The sequence below is a fragment of the Apis mellifera genome, linkage group LG7 (genome assembly GCF_003254395.2).
Source record: "Apis mellifera strain DH4 linkage group LG7, Amel_HAv3.1, whole genome shotgun sequence".
NCBI classification, from domain to species: domain Eukaryota; kingdom Metazoa; phylum Arthropoda; class Insecta; order Hymenoptera; family Apidae; genus Apis; species Apis mellifera.
Window position 1 is genome coordinate 3,737,819 of NC_037644.1, and position 17,182 is coordinate 3,755,000.

General features: G+C 19.8%; 2 protein-coding genes across 3 annotated transcripts; one reads left to right on the plus strand and one right to left on the minus strand.

The window, feature by feature from the left end:
* The first annotated feature begins 1,397 nt into the window (after positions 1-1,397).
* Positions 1,398-17,001, plus strand: LOC409913 (COMM domain-containing protein 4). The gene is made up of 8 exons (XM_393404.7): positions 1,398-1,506; positions 15,390-15,439; positions 15,543-15,614; positions 15,705-15,770; positions 16,001-16,040; positions 16,180-16,380; positions 16,586-16,732; positions 16,800-17,001. Exons 2-8 carry the CDS (start codon positions 15,437-15,439, stop codon positions 16,835-16,837), a joined length of 567 nt encoding a protein of 188 aa, XP_393404.2. The 5' UTR covers positions 1,398-1,506; positions 15,390-15,436; the 3' UTR covers positions 16,838-17,001.
* LOC102653587 lies at positions 1,973-8,107 on the minus strand. Of its 2 annotated transcripts, none has more exons than XM_006560848.3 (6): positions 7,733-8,107; positions 3,440-3,673; positions 3,163-3,212; positions 2,725-3,076; positions 2,210-2,405; positions 1,973-2,093 (listed from the first exon to the last, which is right to left on the minus strand). In XM_006560848.3, the coding sequence occupies exons 1-6, from the start codon at positions 7,755-7,757 to the stop codon at positions 2,006-2,008; spliced, it is 945 nt and encodes a 314-aa protein (XP_006560911.2). In that variant the 5' UTR covers positions 7,758-8,107; the 3' UTR covers positions 1,973-2,005. The 2 variants fall into 2 exon arrangements, with proteins under 2 accessions (XP_006560911.2, XP_016768546.1); XM_016913057.2 differs by having other exon boundaries at positions 2,023-2,093; positions 2,197-2,405.
* Positions 17,002-17,182: the final 181 nt, after the last annotated feature.

Below are 17,182 nucleotides of genomic sequence, written 5' to 3' on the forward strand. Positions count from 1 at the left end.
AGTAAAATCGCAACTGTTAATATATTAATGCTTCAAAAATAAAAGAACATTAAATTTATAATTAAATATATTTTACAAAGTTGCGATTATACAATACAGTATTTTTATACATTCCATATATTTATGCTATTAATATTTTTTGACATATTTCTCAATATTCACATTGTATTTATTTACAAATAATTTAGAAAATATATAATATACCATTTTTAATATTAATCACTGAAGACTTTCTATGTTTCAAAGACTTATCTATATTTGTAATTTGTAAATGTGAAATGAATCTCTGGCAATTTAAGAAAAAGAAATAAAATTTCTTTAATTTTACTGTTTATTTTAAAGCGTACAATATTATAAATGCTATAATAATTATTCAAATTTTTAGTATTCATTAACATATCAAAGAGTGATGAAAAAGATACATATGTTATTTATTTTTCATCAAATAAAATTATATCTATGTATCTATGTATATATATAAAAATAAATGTATATAAATAAAAGCAACAAATTGTATTAATAATTTATAATTAATAATTTTATCCATTCATTCTTTAAAATAATAAACAATTCCATATTGACAAGTTATTGGAAAATCTTAATTCATCGACTATTTCATATAGATTATATCAATTATATATAAAATTATATATTATATATTAAATTATATTATTTAAAAATATTTTTTCCATTCTTATCAACTTTTTCTTATTAAATATCCATTTTTACTTCTTTATTTTCACTTAAGAAGTTAAATAATAAGTTTATTTCTTAACGTAGAAAAGTAAATAATAGAAATATATGTGAATAAAACAATAGAATAGAAATAAATAAAATGAAATAAGTTTATTTTTTAACGTAGAAAGATAAACAGAAATATATATGATAACGTGATATAAACTACAAGTATTAAAAAATGCTTCTTTTTTATAATGCTATACGATAAGATACTCTTAAAGAGTTTCATATTATAAATGTTTTTAGTGTTTTATTTTTTATTTTTTCTTTTTCATTTTTTTTTTTTTTATATTTTAATTTTCTCTTATTATTTCTTTTATATTAAATTAAAAACAATAAATATAAAAACAAAAATAAAAACAAAACAAGATTTTTATAAAAATTAATTGTCATTCATTAATATATGTCAAAAAATTAATTTTAAATGATTTTAATTTTGAACATATTTTAGGTTATGAAATTATAATAAAAAATATTAAAATATTTGTTATATTAATATATTATTAAGAAATATTACCTTTATATTATTAAGAAATATACCTTTAATAAAAAATTATTCCAATCATATATTTTAAGACTAAAGAATTTTATTTAATTTAAAATTAATTAATAATCATATCATAACAGAATATAAAATTGTGCCTAAATATTACATTTTTCTACAGTTGGCTAGCTTGCACTGTACTCTTATCATACGCAATGTCGAAAGTAAAACATTTCTAACCTCGATACGTGGATGTCATTCGTAAACATAAATTTTCACTGTGGGTAAGTTATGTTAACATATGATAAATAAAACAAAGATAAACATATTTTTAACAAAAATATTTTATATATTATTTATACATAGTTTAGTTTCAAATTATACAGAAAATAGTGACAAAAAAAAATAAATACATATGCAATTCGTAAGGAAATTTTGATTAACCATGTATTTATTTATTTTTATACATATTTATACATATATTTTACACATATATCTCACTTCACATATTTTGCATTCAAAAATTGTTTGTTTTAAATAATAAAGAAATTTATTATATATATAATCTCAATCTCTTTCATGATAGATTAAGTGAACATATTTTAAAATTTGTATAAAATATAAAAAAATCAAATTATTTAAAAAATTTTTATCGTTTTAGATTTATTCGATTATATAAAATAATGAGTTTCCAATTATTTATATTCACCCAAAAGAAACAAATTCTTGTCACTTTTTAAAAAATATACAGGCACTGTGAAGTATCCATTTCTAAAAATATTTTTATATTTCAAAATTTCTTTTTCCACCCCAAGGATTGAATTTTGTTTTTTTGCGTTGTTCGCCTTTTTTCTCGGGCGTTGATAATGGCCTACAATGATAAATAAAGTTATATTTGATTAGAATTAAAGAAATGAATTAAGAATAAGAATATAAATAATTTATTTAGAGATTAGAAAATTTAAATTACAAACCAATTCTTCTTACCAATTCTTGGTAATTTCATCTTCTATCGTGTACTTTCCTTCACTTATTCTATTAGATAGACGCAAAGGTAACGAATAAAGAAAAGGATTGCGTTTCCTGATTGAATTCTTATATACAGTAGATAACAAATTTTTCATTTGAACCGCAAGATTTTCTTCATCAATTTTTCCGCTATTTCTTTCCACAATAAATCCATCTTTAAAAATTAAATATTAATATTAATTACAAAATCTGTAATTAATTCCTGTTCTCTTTTCAATAATTTATTTTATATTTATTATTTGAATTTTTAATAAGAATAACCGATACATAATAAGATTTCATTTTATTTCAACTCGACTTAATTTGCATAATGTATTATTTTAAATATTGTATAAAATTGAATCATAATGATTACAATGAAATTTTAGATTTCAATTATGTATATTGTATAATCGTTTAAAACAGTTATTTAATATAAAATAATATTATTTAAAATAAATTATTTGAATAAACTATCGTAGCTTGTAAATTACCTTTGATAACATCCAAGTTGCGTAAATTATTAGGATTCCTCGAGAATATTAAAAATGATTCTCGATTGTTCGATTTTTCTGTTCTTTTTCCACCCCAACTGTTAAAAGGTATCCAGTGGAATTTTTTAGTATTTGCTGTTTGTTTAAATTCATTCAAAGATACATCGTTCATAATTTTTGTTCGTTTAGTTTGTGAATCAATATCTAATTGAGCACATCTTTTTCCTCGTTTTCCCCCCCATCTATCAAATACTCCGCGTCTACGATTAGAGACGTTCGGTTTATAATTCAATCTTTTGTTTTCCCAATAATAAAACCAAGGATTTTTTTCTTGTGAAACTTTTTTAAACCTCTTTGGATAAGAAAAAATTGTTAAAAATTTAATAAAAGATTAAAAGATAATAAATATAATTTAATTCTATTTGGTAAGCAACTTACTTTATCTTCTGTAGGTAAATCAAGCCACGTTTCTATAATTTCTCCATTTTCTGAAAAAATTTTTACATTTTTCAATAATATTCATCTAAATTTACATATATCATATTAATATCAATTTAATATTATGCACATATATGAATTCTGATAAATATTATAAATTAATATAATTAATATATATATAATATAATATAAAAAAAAGAGCGTAGAAAAATAGAAAATAAAAAAAATAAATTTTTTAAAAGATCGAAATTATAATAAAATAAGAGTTATATTTCACCTGTTAAAAAAATATTTGGATCAATTTCTTTTCCACTTCTCCTTTCTTTGAACGATTTCTTCTTCCACGTTTTCCATGTATCTTTCGAAAGTCTTCCAGTATGAATCTCAGTTGTTATATCGTTATTTTCATTCCCCAGTCCCATTACATCTGCTACAGTAGAATCGTCATTATTTGTACTGGCAACAATTGCGCATATCAAAAAAGAAACCATAGAAAGAAGCAGCCACATATCTGTAAAATAAATTAGAATTGAAAAGTAAATGTTTAAATAATTTATGTATATTTTAATATATATATATATTGAATTTATTTTATATTTATAACAATTTGTTTAAAAATTATATGTATAAGTGCATAAATATATATATAACAATGTATATAAAAGTATATACAGCAATATATGCATATATTTATAATGCATATGCATATATTTTATAATAAATTTATAAAATTTTTTATAAAATATATCATATTATATAATTCAATAATTTTAATCATGAGATCCATAGACAACTTCATGACTTGAATTAGATAATTTTTTATGTAATTAAAAAGAATATCTATGTATACCAATATACACATAAGAATGTACAATAAATCTAAAAAGATTTATGTATCAAATAAGAATTGAACATGCTTAAATTCAATTGAACATATTCCATACTCAAATTCCATTTTTTTTAGTTAAAAAATTGGTAAAAAAAGTTGTATTTATATAAAAATTCGTAATCTTTGTAAATATTTATTAAGTAAGAATTTTTCTTTAATTCTATTTTATAATAATTTATAATATAGCACTCATCCATATGCATTTTATTTTGGATTTGATTATTATATTATTAAATGTGCATAGCTATGTTTAAAAATAAGCTATAAAATATATTGTTTTCATGTAATAAATCGTTATATTTAACTATTTACTAAGATATTAATAATAATCACATATTCTTAATTTTATTCGTATAATGGCGAATTTGAATTCATCAAATAATTGTATTTCCTTTTTAAAATTATAGTATATATGAAACATATTTCTATAAATTTTATTGGAAAATTAAATTGTTTTTCATAAGAACTCGGAAGAAAAGAAAAGCAGAAAAAAGAAAAAGAAGTAGTAATATGTAGAAAAGTAACATAAATACTAAGTACTATATTACTATATTATGTGTAATATGAGAATGTAAATCTTTTATGGAGGAGTACAAATTGGCTAAGAATAATCTGCTAATTGTTTCCTCTTATTGTATATTTGTAGATAGATTATGTTTGTTGTTTTATCTAACTTGACCATCTTATCTCTTATTTTTTTTATGATAAAACTATTGAAGGGAAATATTATTTAATTCAAAGAGACAAATATTATAACAATCAAAAAATATAATAATAGCTGAATATACAGTTAATATCATTAACAATACCTATATATATTCATGTATATTATTAAGAAATTATAAATATTATATTTTTTCATTGTATTCTTTTTTATAATAAATAAAAGCTTAAATTATTTCTTTTGTATCTAATTTATATTAAACCAATTTAATTTATTCTTATAAATTTCTTATTTATATTATAATAGAAATTTATATCTCAAAAAGTACAATATTTTTAAAAAATTTCATATTGTTGTATCTGATTAAAAACTTTTTACCAGAAATAATGACAAAAAATTCATAAGTACAAAAAATTTAAAAAAATTGGATATATAATATAAATAATGAAATATTAGTTATCAAAATTAATGTAAAGAAAAATTTATTTTAATAAATTCAAAAATCAAAATACTATCTTGCAACTTTAATATATCAAAATCTTGAAGGATCTTATATAAAAAATGATCTTTTATTTCATATAGGAAAAACTAATTTCCAATTTTTCTCTCATGATTCAGTAATATGTTATTATTTGAATATTATTTAATATTAATAAATTCATTTTTTATAATCTTTCATATAATACATGTTATTAAGATAAATTATACATATAAATACATTTTTTTTTTATTTATTACAATTAGTCATAAAAATTCATTGCGATTCATTCGAATTTGGTGATTGTGAGAAATTCATTTTTGTATAAAATATTAATACACAGTGATACCATTATTTTTATAAAATGCTAAAACAGAAAAAAATTAAAATGATTTTAATATATAATGAGATAAAACTACGTTTTGTGTACCTTAAAAATAATCATTATTTTCAACAAAGTTCTAATTGTGTAATTGAGTAATTTCTTAAAACAAACAAACAAAAGAAGGAAAAATAATCAATGTCTTTGAAGAAATTTACAAAAATTATTGTATTGATTACACTAAGCAATAATTTTATTATAAGTATTAGATGAAAAGTTTCTCTTCTAACAATGAATCGTAATACAGATATTCGATGGTCAATATATTAACCAAATTTCGTCTATTTTCTTTTTTAAAAAATTAAATTATTAATTTATAACAAGATTTATTTCGAAATATAAGAGAATATGCATGTATGTATTTACTTAAATATTAAATAAAATTATAATATTTAAAAAAAGAGATAAATTTCATGATAGGTTTAATCTATTGATGATTCATGTCCCTCTTCCCTTCTTCAGAAAAGTGGAAGAAAAAGGAAGAATGGCGCTTTCCATATCTCTTTAAGGAAAAAAAAAAAAGCTTCGCCTACACAATATTTCTTCAATCGTTTCGTCGTTCACAATTATATTTCATATATTTTGTTTCACCCTATATGTGTGCATATATAATGATTAATTTGTTCATAGTGGGAGAATCGGACTTAATTAGAGTGGGAGTCGTGCAACTCCTCGAAGAAAAATAGAGGTGCTAGTTAACCGAATGGCTCGCGGGGGGTGAAGAAATTGGCCAGGCCTGATTTATGGAAATGAATTATGAAATTGAAAGACAATATTTTGAGCACTTATTAAAAATAAATCTTCTCTTCATTAATCTTTTTATCATAGCAGGTATTTCATTATTTATAACACGTAAAATTTTTTTATGAATTTTTATATTCAAAATCGCATGAAGGTCATGATACATAAATTCATTTTGGCTTACTGAATTTATTTTAACCTCAAATATATAATCATGAAAAATATATATATATATATATATATATATATATATATATATATATATATATATATATATAGTCTTACTTAAAAAAAATATCAATAACATTGAAATCTCAAAAAAATTTGTTAGATTAACAGATTAATCGTTATGCATCACTTGACATTTACAGCAAACACGAAATTTCATTAGATTTTGAGAAAACAAATTCTAATATTTTATTTGGCATATCCTATAAAATAAATTTTAATAATTTAATTTTATATAATATAATTATATAAATTTTTTTTATATTATTTCGATTATATTTTTAAATAATTATTTAAAAATAATTTTAAATAAAGCTTCATATTTAAAGATATAATATAAAAAGATGTAATTAATATTCCATAAAAGATGGAAGAAATATTTAATAAAAATATATATTATATAGTATACGTATACATAGCCGAATGATGCATCGTATATATATATATATATATATATATATATATATATATATATATATATATGTATATATACTAAGAGGCGGAAGTAAAAATGCATTTTCGTCAGCATGCATGTTAAAATTGCAAGTTAACGAACGCTTTCAAACCTCTCATCGAAGTACTTTTTTTTCACAAAACATATTTATGTTTGATATCTTATTGAAAAAGATTTTTTCTCTCAAAATACTTATTTTTAAGTTGGAATTTTTGTCTCAGCAAATCTTTCTACGAAACGCATCAATATTTCAATTATTTCTAAAATATTTTCTTTTCAATTTAATTTAATTTTTATTTATCATACAATTTCCAAGTAAAATTTCCATGGAAGTATTTATTCTATTGTACTTAATACAATTCTTATTAATTTTATTTTACAAAACTAGAACTATTTTTCAATTCATATTACATGATTAATGATAATTAATATAAATATATTTTTTTCATTATAATATACAATAAAATATATATATAATATATACAAATTAATAATTTAAATTTTATAAAAATTCTTTCATTATCATTTTCCATGTTTTAAGCATTAATTTTTTAATAAATTTTTTAATAAATTTATTTAAATAAAAATATTTTTCAATCACTATTGTTTAATTAAATGTATTATGCGCTTCTTGTTTGTTTCATCTCATTGTTAGAGCTTATATTATTACATTGTTAAAAACAATCAATGAATTCATTTGATTCACAAAATATATGTGAATTAATTTTGTTTACCTTTTATGTAGATACCGTATTTCATTGTTTTGGCCGAGTTTGCGATGCAAAAATTAATTTTTCACTCAAAAAAAAATGATGAAATTTAAAAAAATCGAGACACTACCGTTTTCTCCGTTTTATGTAAATATATTATATGCGTACGCGCGCCACTTACTAACTCCGGAAAAATAAGATGAACAATGACTGGTAACGATACGCACCGCTCTTCTTATACCCACCACGTGGTTCAGCAGCGCACTCTCCGATTGCTTCGAAAGAACAACCCCCGATTTTTAACTATCATTCTCATTCTCGTTCCTAACTTTGCATTTCCTTATTTTCTTAATATCCTTATTCGTATTTTTAATTATACCAATGAATGTATATTTTTAAAATAAAAAAAGATTTATATATCTATATTTTATTATTTATGTATCAATATTTCGCTCGAATTGGTTTTAATAAATTTCAATTAATTTTTATTGCGAATAATTTATTCCCAATTTTAATTATATATGCTACTGAATATTGAAAGTAATTTTAAAATAATAATTATCGTAAACAATTTGAATTATTTTTCGATTTATGTATTATAATAAAATTTTTATAATCTTTTGTTACTTGAAATAATAGAGAGATGAAAATATTTATATATAGTGCTTATTTTTTAGTAACATAACTAAAAAATATTATAATTTTTTAATTAATGATCAAAATTTTTTAATTATTAATATAGAAAGAAAATTTTTTTGTTATCTTTATTGATAGAATAATGCTGAACTTTTAATTTAGAATTTTAATGCGATATTCTTATTCTAATATTCAGATTTATAATTTCAGCTTTTTTATTATATCATTGCAGCATTGAATATATGAAAATTTTCTAATTTTTAATTTGATGTACAATATTTATTTTTAATATAATATAAATATATAAATATATAATAATAAAAATATATAAAATAAAATAATATATTATCAATATAAATTTTTATATTAATATTAATATTAATTTAGAATTAATATTTATTTGCTAAATGTTTTATTTCAAAAAATTAAAATTATTAAAAAATATATTAACAAAAATTATGATTAACAAAAAAGTAAATATATTATGCAAACAATTTCTTTCATCAAATATAGAAGAGATTTCAAAGTTAACTTCACTTTTTTAAATAGAATCCTAAAATTTTTAATATAATTGATTTATCTAGACATTTGCTATTAAAAATTATACCTATTCATATTGAAAAATCATTGATTTAAAAGATAAAATTTTGATTGAAATTAATTGCTATTAAAAATTATATCTATCCATATTGAAAAAATTGATTTAAAAAATAAAATTTGAATTTACATAAATTCATATATTCAAATTTACAATTTTATTAATTAGTATAAAATTTTAACATAAATTTAAATTAAATTATTAAATTTATAAATATTTTTTGATTTTCTATTAATTTTATTGATTAAAAATAATATATATATATATATATATATATATATATATATATGTATTATTGTTTTTTTTTGTTATATTTTTATTGCAAATAAAATATTTATATATATATTTGAATAAATATATATTCTATATTATTTATATATTTATAAATAATTATATATAAATATATATATATATATATATATATATTTATTTATATTAATTAAATATTTATATATATAAATATTTATATAACATATATATATATATATAAATAATATATAATTATTTAAATATATATATATAATTTATTTCTCTAACTATATATTAATTTATAAATAATTATATATATATATATTTTATATTAATAAATATATATATACAATTATATATTGATATATAAATATTTATAAAACTATTATTTTAAAATTTTTACAAAATTTACATAAAGAATCTTCCAGCTAGAAACTATTCAATATAACTTGATATATGTCCATTATAAACACAAAAATTACTTCCAATTGTCAATTTTGACAAATTTGAACAATCTTTATAATACATTATACGAATGTATAAGAACATTATATTGAAATTGGAATATCATTATTTGAAAATCACACGTAAAATGTATTAGTAAATAGGCAAAGACAGTTTTATTTTAAATTAATAATTAACAAACTGCAATTTTTTTAATTATGTATTATTGCAACGAATATATGAATATAATTAATAAAATAAAGAAAGATCAGTATTGTTCAATTTGTAAAAATATAAAAAATTTACCTCTTTTCGATAAGATCGATTAAATATTCGATTCGATGGAAAGATGGAACACTGTTAAATTGTTCTTTTTCGTTTTATTTAAAATACCATGACATTTTAAGAATACAATGACAAAGTGAATAAATGAGAAGGGATAGAGGTAGCATATGTGCGTATCGGTTAAAAATGCGTTACTTTGTGCTCTCAAAAATTATGTCATAAATTCTTGCCCAGAATAATATGTAAATGGTTTAAATTTGATGGTGAATAGATAAATGTGAAAATGTGAATGAACAAAAACGACAAAACAATCATCTTTTTAATTCTAATCTTATTAATTATATTAATTATTGATTATATATTGTCCATCATTTTTGATGAAGTGCAAGAATTGGTAATTGAAGAAAAACACGTTATCAAAGTTTTATTTTTAATAAATTTATTCGAATTACAAGATCTTTTGCAACATTAGCAATAATAATTCAAACAAACATAAATATTAATACATTTTAATACATAAACAAAATGATTTGCATCTTCATAAAATGCAAAAAAATTAGATAAGCGTGTAAAATTGTGATATTGAACTTTACCTTTTCTAATAGAAATACTATTGTCTAAAGGAAAATAATTTGCTTAAAATCGTAGTTAAACGAAGAAAACGTTGAGCTGTTATGTTCTGTCAGTAGATTTATTCGATCGTTATGCTTCTTCAGAACATTTAACATTTTTTTATACGTAGGTGTATGTAGGTAACATTTCTTTGATAATTTTCTCGATATACGTCGGAAACGTCATAATTTTATTATTTTACATAATATCATTAATATATATATATATATATATATATATATATATATATATATATATATAATTTTATCTTGAAAATAATCGAAAATAAATTTATAATACTTAAAAGATAATATTTTTTTATTTCCTTTAAAATTATTTTTCTACCTTTACTTTTTTTCATCATTTTTTGCCAATTTGAAATTATTCGCTATTCTTCGAATCACTAACAATATTTATTAATGATATTATATAAAATAATATTTTTTAATATTTTGATCTCGTGAAATAAACAAAAATCGATTTTTATGTGATTGCAATACGAATGATTCTCCGCATGAATCATTATTGATCTTAATTCATCTTAATTTCTTATGTAAAATAGTTTTTCTATTTTCCAATTTGGCTATGATAATTTCCTTAAAATATACATCATTTCTTTTCAATTTAATGTGTTGCAAATTGTCTTTTTCTTGTGTGTTCAAGTGTCATATAAGTGCATCTTATTTTAACAAATCTATATCTTAATCTGGGATCTTTTAATCGTTAGATTTAAAGTAACATGAATATTTTAAACAATTATTGATAATTGTGTCAATGATGTCTGTTTGAACAAATTGATTATTTCCTGTAACGAAAACTTTTAAAATATATATGATACTGCGAAATACATCTTCCATTAGTTTTATTAATATTATATATCATTTTCCAAAACTCATATCTTCATGATATTCTTCAATTATATTCTCTTAAAAAAGCTTAAACATGGAGGAAACAAATTTTATATCATTGCGAAATAAAAAAAAAGTAAAATAGAAAGTGAAATTGTATCCTCTTGGGAGGATACAGTTTTCTATACATGTAAAGATTTTTTTTTCTTTCATCTTCTTTTTTTTTTTCTTTTTCATTTCAATCAGTATAATGAGTCGGACAAACTTTGAAAGTTTGCTCATTGAAATAAAAAAAAAAAGAAATAATATCATAATACATTTATGAAGAAACAACAAAAGAAATGAAAAGTTGCAATAAGTCTGCAAACATTTAACTTTACTTAATTGTTTAGAATATTTAATTTTTATGATGCAATAAATTTGTGTAAGATTATTTATGGAAATATTTTCATTAATTCATCTTTGATTCGTCAATATTGTGAAAATTAGTTTAATATATCCTTTTTAAAAAATATTTTAAAATTAATTTAATTTTTAAAAAATATATATATATATTCAATAAATTTATATTAAATATTAGTTTAATAATATAATTAGTTTAATATATCCTTTTTAAAAAATATTTTTAAATTAATTTAATTTTTAAAAAATATATATATATATATTCAATAAATTTATATTAAATAAATCAAAATTACATATAATATATATTAGAAGAGAAGGGAGGAAGAGAGGGAGAGAAAGAGAGAGAGAAAGAGAGAGAGAATTAATATATATTCGTGAGATATCTTTGGAAAATCGATTTTAAAGGCCAAAAAAATGCAAAAATTACTATGCAAAAACATCGGTTATTTATCAAATTTATAAGCAATTAAAATTTGTTTTTATCATTAAATGAAGCAAGATGGAAAAAGAGACAGAGTGTGATGAAGATAGAGCTGTCTTGTTTGACTAATTGTAAAATTCTCTGAAATAGCTTTATCATTATCTTGTTTCATTGCATTTCTTCATTGCATTTCTAATGTTTCAATTATTTTTAATTTAACAGATAAGCCTCAATCAACATTTTTGTACATCAACTTTTATATTTTTGGTGCTTGTTTATTTTTGATCTGCGAAAAAGAATTGATCTTCTAAAAGTGTTCTATAAATATATTAACAATCTTTATATATATGAAAAATTTATACATATGAAGAATTTATGAAAAAAAAAAAGAATGTCAATTTTAACGAATTTTGAGTTTAACATTTTTTTTATTTATGCTTTTTATCACTTATATCGCATTACAAATTAAAATTTTTCTTGTGTTTTACATCTATGAAATTGAAGTGTAGGATGAAAAAAATATATATAGGATTTCAAAGAAAAATAGTGAAAGAAAGATGTTTCAATCCTCATCAATAGTGTTTGACAGTTATTATTTACGTTGAATACAATATTTTTAGTAACACAAAAAACACTTTAGTTAAAATGAATTTTTGTTTTCTAAAAAATATTAAAAATTAATTTTCATTTCTTCTTCATACTTTCATACACTATGATATATATATATAATATATAACTTTTACTCAAAAACGATTAATTAGTTAAAGTCGAAATATCCGACAAAAATTTTTACAAAAATATATTCTTTAACTATTTGCAAGAATTCTTGATGAATATTGAATTAATAATTATATGCACTTTATAATCTCTTGATTAAAATTCTAAGAAGTCTAAATGAAAATATGAATCTATTTGAGAATAAAATACAACCAATAATATTGACAATTTTATAATATTTTCAATTTGTTTCAATCTACTCGAAATTGCACATTATTAATAATATTTATTATTAATACTTATCGATGTTGTTATCATTGATTGCATGCAAATCTTTAACTCTTATAATAAATAATCAATGTTTTCGATATAATTGAATTTTTAATTTGAATAATTTTTTAATAATAAAATTCTAAATTTGAAATAAATCAAAATAAAAAAATATTAATTAATTTTAATAAATATTAAAATATAAATATTAATTTATATAATATAAATATTAAATTTGTTAAATATTAATTATTTTAATTCAGTTTATAATAATAAAATTCAAAAAAAAATATTTTAATGATTAAATATCTTTTTATTAATATTATTAATTTAGATATAATAATTAAATAATTTATAATATTATAAATGATGATTTTTTATTTTCTACACAAAAATTTTTCATTTTTATGAATTACCAATTTTACTATTACCAATTTTTACTATTCTAGTAATTTCCCTTTTTCTTATGGAGATCTCTTAGTGATGATTGATCGAGTCTAACCTAATATCTAACAACAAAATTTAAAGCGATTAATATTATAATTTTTCCTTATTTTATATATAATTAAATGGATATTGCATTCACTATAATTTTCAAACACATAATTTTCACAATAATTTTATTTCTCAAAGTAATATTCACCATGTAAGAAATTTTATACTCAAATATATTCACACTCTAAGAATTCTGTTCAAAAAATAAATTCGAACTTTTTATATTATACGTAAGATTTCGCGTTAAATAGATATATCTATTATATCAACAAGTGCACCAGATATTTCGACGTAACACTACGAGTCGAACGCGAGAAGTGAATTTCAAAACACTGTTTCTTCGGTATTTATAATGTTCTATTATAAATATATAATTTACAATGTATCATACAAGTGATTTCGTTATGATCGAAAGATTAGAAAAATTGTATAGGAAGTTTATCTTACCATAAAATATAACTCATGTCAATTTGCCGAGCTAACCTCAACGCAAACATTTTATCAGTGTACAGTGTTGTTTTCTTCCATGTTCTCGTTGTTCGAAAACTTCTTGTCATCAGGGGAAATGTATTTCACGAGGTTGCTATAAACGAAAATATCTCGTAACTTTTCATAAACCTGTTGCTTCGTATTTTAACGTTTTATCGAACGATTTATGTGCTAGGGATGTATACGATGCTTATATTAGTTTGAAGTAAAACTTGTCGATTATAAAAATATATCAATGTTAGAATATATCATTTATTTGTCGTATCGACAACATATTATAGAATATATTGCTATATAATAGTTGAAATAGTTGAATTATTACAAATTTTTGATTCGTGTATTACTATTTTATTAAACTTTGTATATTATTTTTCATATCTTTTTTTAACTGAAAATTATAGTCAAGAGTTATTATTTCTTGCATTCAAAGAAATGCAAATTCAGAAAGGGTTGAATATATCCATGTTATTTCTGCATGATGAAAGATATAGTCATAAAAACGTTATGATGTGAAAAAGAATGTATATTCGTGTTTAATACGATAATACGTTATACAACCAAGTCACGTAAGAATAAAAGTTGAAAATACAATTATATTTAATATTTGTTTCGATAATATCTGTTCTAAATATAAAAAAGTAAAAAATTATTTTTTTTTTTTTTTTACTTAAGAAATATAATGCTTATAATGAATAAATTCAATTAAGTATTACAGGTTTTTTTCTAAATTCAATTCATTTATATAATGAAAGTAACAAAAATATATATATAATTATGTTTGATGTTATTTGTTTCAATAATATTTCGACTGAACAATAAAAAATAGAAAATTAAAAAATAAAAAGTTTTTATAATGAATAAATTTAAATAATTTATAATATTTTTCATAAAATAATTCATTTACATAATGGAAATAAAAAAATAAATAAAATAAGAAAAATTTTATTTGAATAATTATTTAATTGAGAGTGTGTTTTAATTTTTAATCTTAAGAGTAATTGTTAATTTGCTATATTTATATTTTAAGTCTGTTAGCACTCCTTTATTTATATTTATTATAAATATTTTTATTTCCATTTTTATTTCTATTATCAATCAGTCTAGTATTCATTTTATTCATTTAGTTATTTTTATATTGAAGTTTCATTATTTTGATTTTTTTTGTTTTAATCAATATTAGTATTTAAATATTGATCTATTTTTGTTTTTCAGATCAACAATTCGTACAATTTCTATTTAAGAAAAAAAATCTATAAAACATGGTAAGATAATTCTTTTTTGAATTATACAATAACAGAAAATTTTTTCCTTGAAAATTCACGTGCAATCTGTTAAAAAAATAATCTTTCTTTTGTTTGTTTGCAGAAATTTAGATTTTTAGGTGATGGCGATTGCCCTGATTGGTTGCTAGCCGAAATCAACACATTGTCACGTATGGTATGCACTTTATTTTAATTTTTTTTGTATTTTAAAAATAAAATAATTTTTTACATTTTGTATTATACATCTTGTAATTATTTTTCACAGACATCCATTAAAATTAAGATATTAGGACAAACGGTTGCAAAATATCTTACGGAAGGAGAACTCGATGTAAGTATAAATTTATAATTGTTCTAAATTAATTCTAAATTAATTACATTTTTTGGAATCTAATCGTTTTCACATAAAAATTAAGAATTAAAATTATTTAACACGAATAAATAAAAAAGTTTTTAAGAAATCCTAAATAAAATAATACATATTAAATTAATGAGATATTATAAAAAACAATTTGAATAGATTATGTTTTAATTTTTTAATTTTTCATTTTTTTTTTTAAGGAAGAAAAAATAAAAAAAATTACTCAAGATGCCAAGATTGGTAAGTAGAAATTAATTGTATTAAATATTAAATATTTTATTATTTTTACATTTCATAAAAGTATAAATATTATATCTTAATCGTAATGATTTTTGTTCTTTCACGTTTTTATATATTGCATTGTTTCTCCTTTATGAAGAACTTAACGATGCAAAGGCTATGGTAGCAGCTCTTGAATTAATCTTTACATCGTCTGCTCGATATGGCGTTTCCGCCGCCGATTTAAGCAGTGAATTGCAACAACTAGGACTCCCTCGTGAGCACAGCGCTGCAATTGCCAGATTGCATACGGATTATTGTCCTCAAATTACTGCTACGCTGTCTTCCCAATCCTTGAGAGGTAATCAATGAAAGAAATAATTGTTACAACTTTTTCAACAAAACATATTATGATATTATCATGAATACATTATTAAGAAGATAATGTACAATTATTGAAAAATTTCTTTAAACTTTATTTATTCATATTTTTTTGTATTCTAATTTTAAATTTTTCAATACCATATTGTACAAATTGTAATATTATAATGCATGCATTTTTACAGTAAGCAGATTATCGTCGATTGAAGTTTTGTCCTGTGATAATTCGTCACCTTTCTCCACGGTATCTCTTAAATTAAAGAAATTGGATGGAAATGTGGAAGATTCTATTATTAATATTTCAAAAAAAGATGTACACGTTCTATTGACAGGTGAGAATTAAAATTAAAAAAAAAAAAAAATGTTAATTATAACTAATCATTCGTTTGTTTTTTATAGAATTACGAAGAGCCAAGTCATTGATGGAAAACCTTTGAATAAATAACGTTCTACGTATTAAACACAATTATTTTTATTAAAAATAATAAAGTTATTATATTAAATAAATAATTAATATTATATTAAATAAATAATTAAATTAATTATATTAAAGTTATTATTACAAATAATAAAGTAATGCTAAAAAAAAAAAGTAAAATATATTTCCTTTGTGTATTTTATTTTACACCCTTTATTATATCGCGTTTTTAATAAAAACAAATATTATAAATCAATGATACGACAAGTATTATAATTGTTCATATAAAAAGCATACATCTTATTAAATGTAAATATCCCTCCTCGTAAAACATATTGACGCAAAATGGAAAAATAAAATTTCT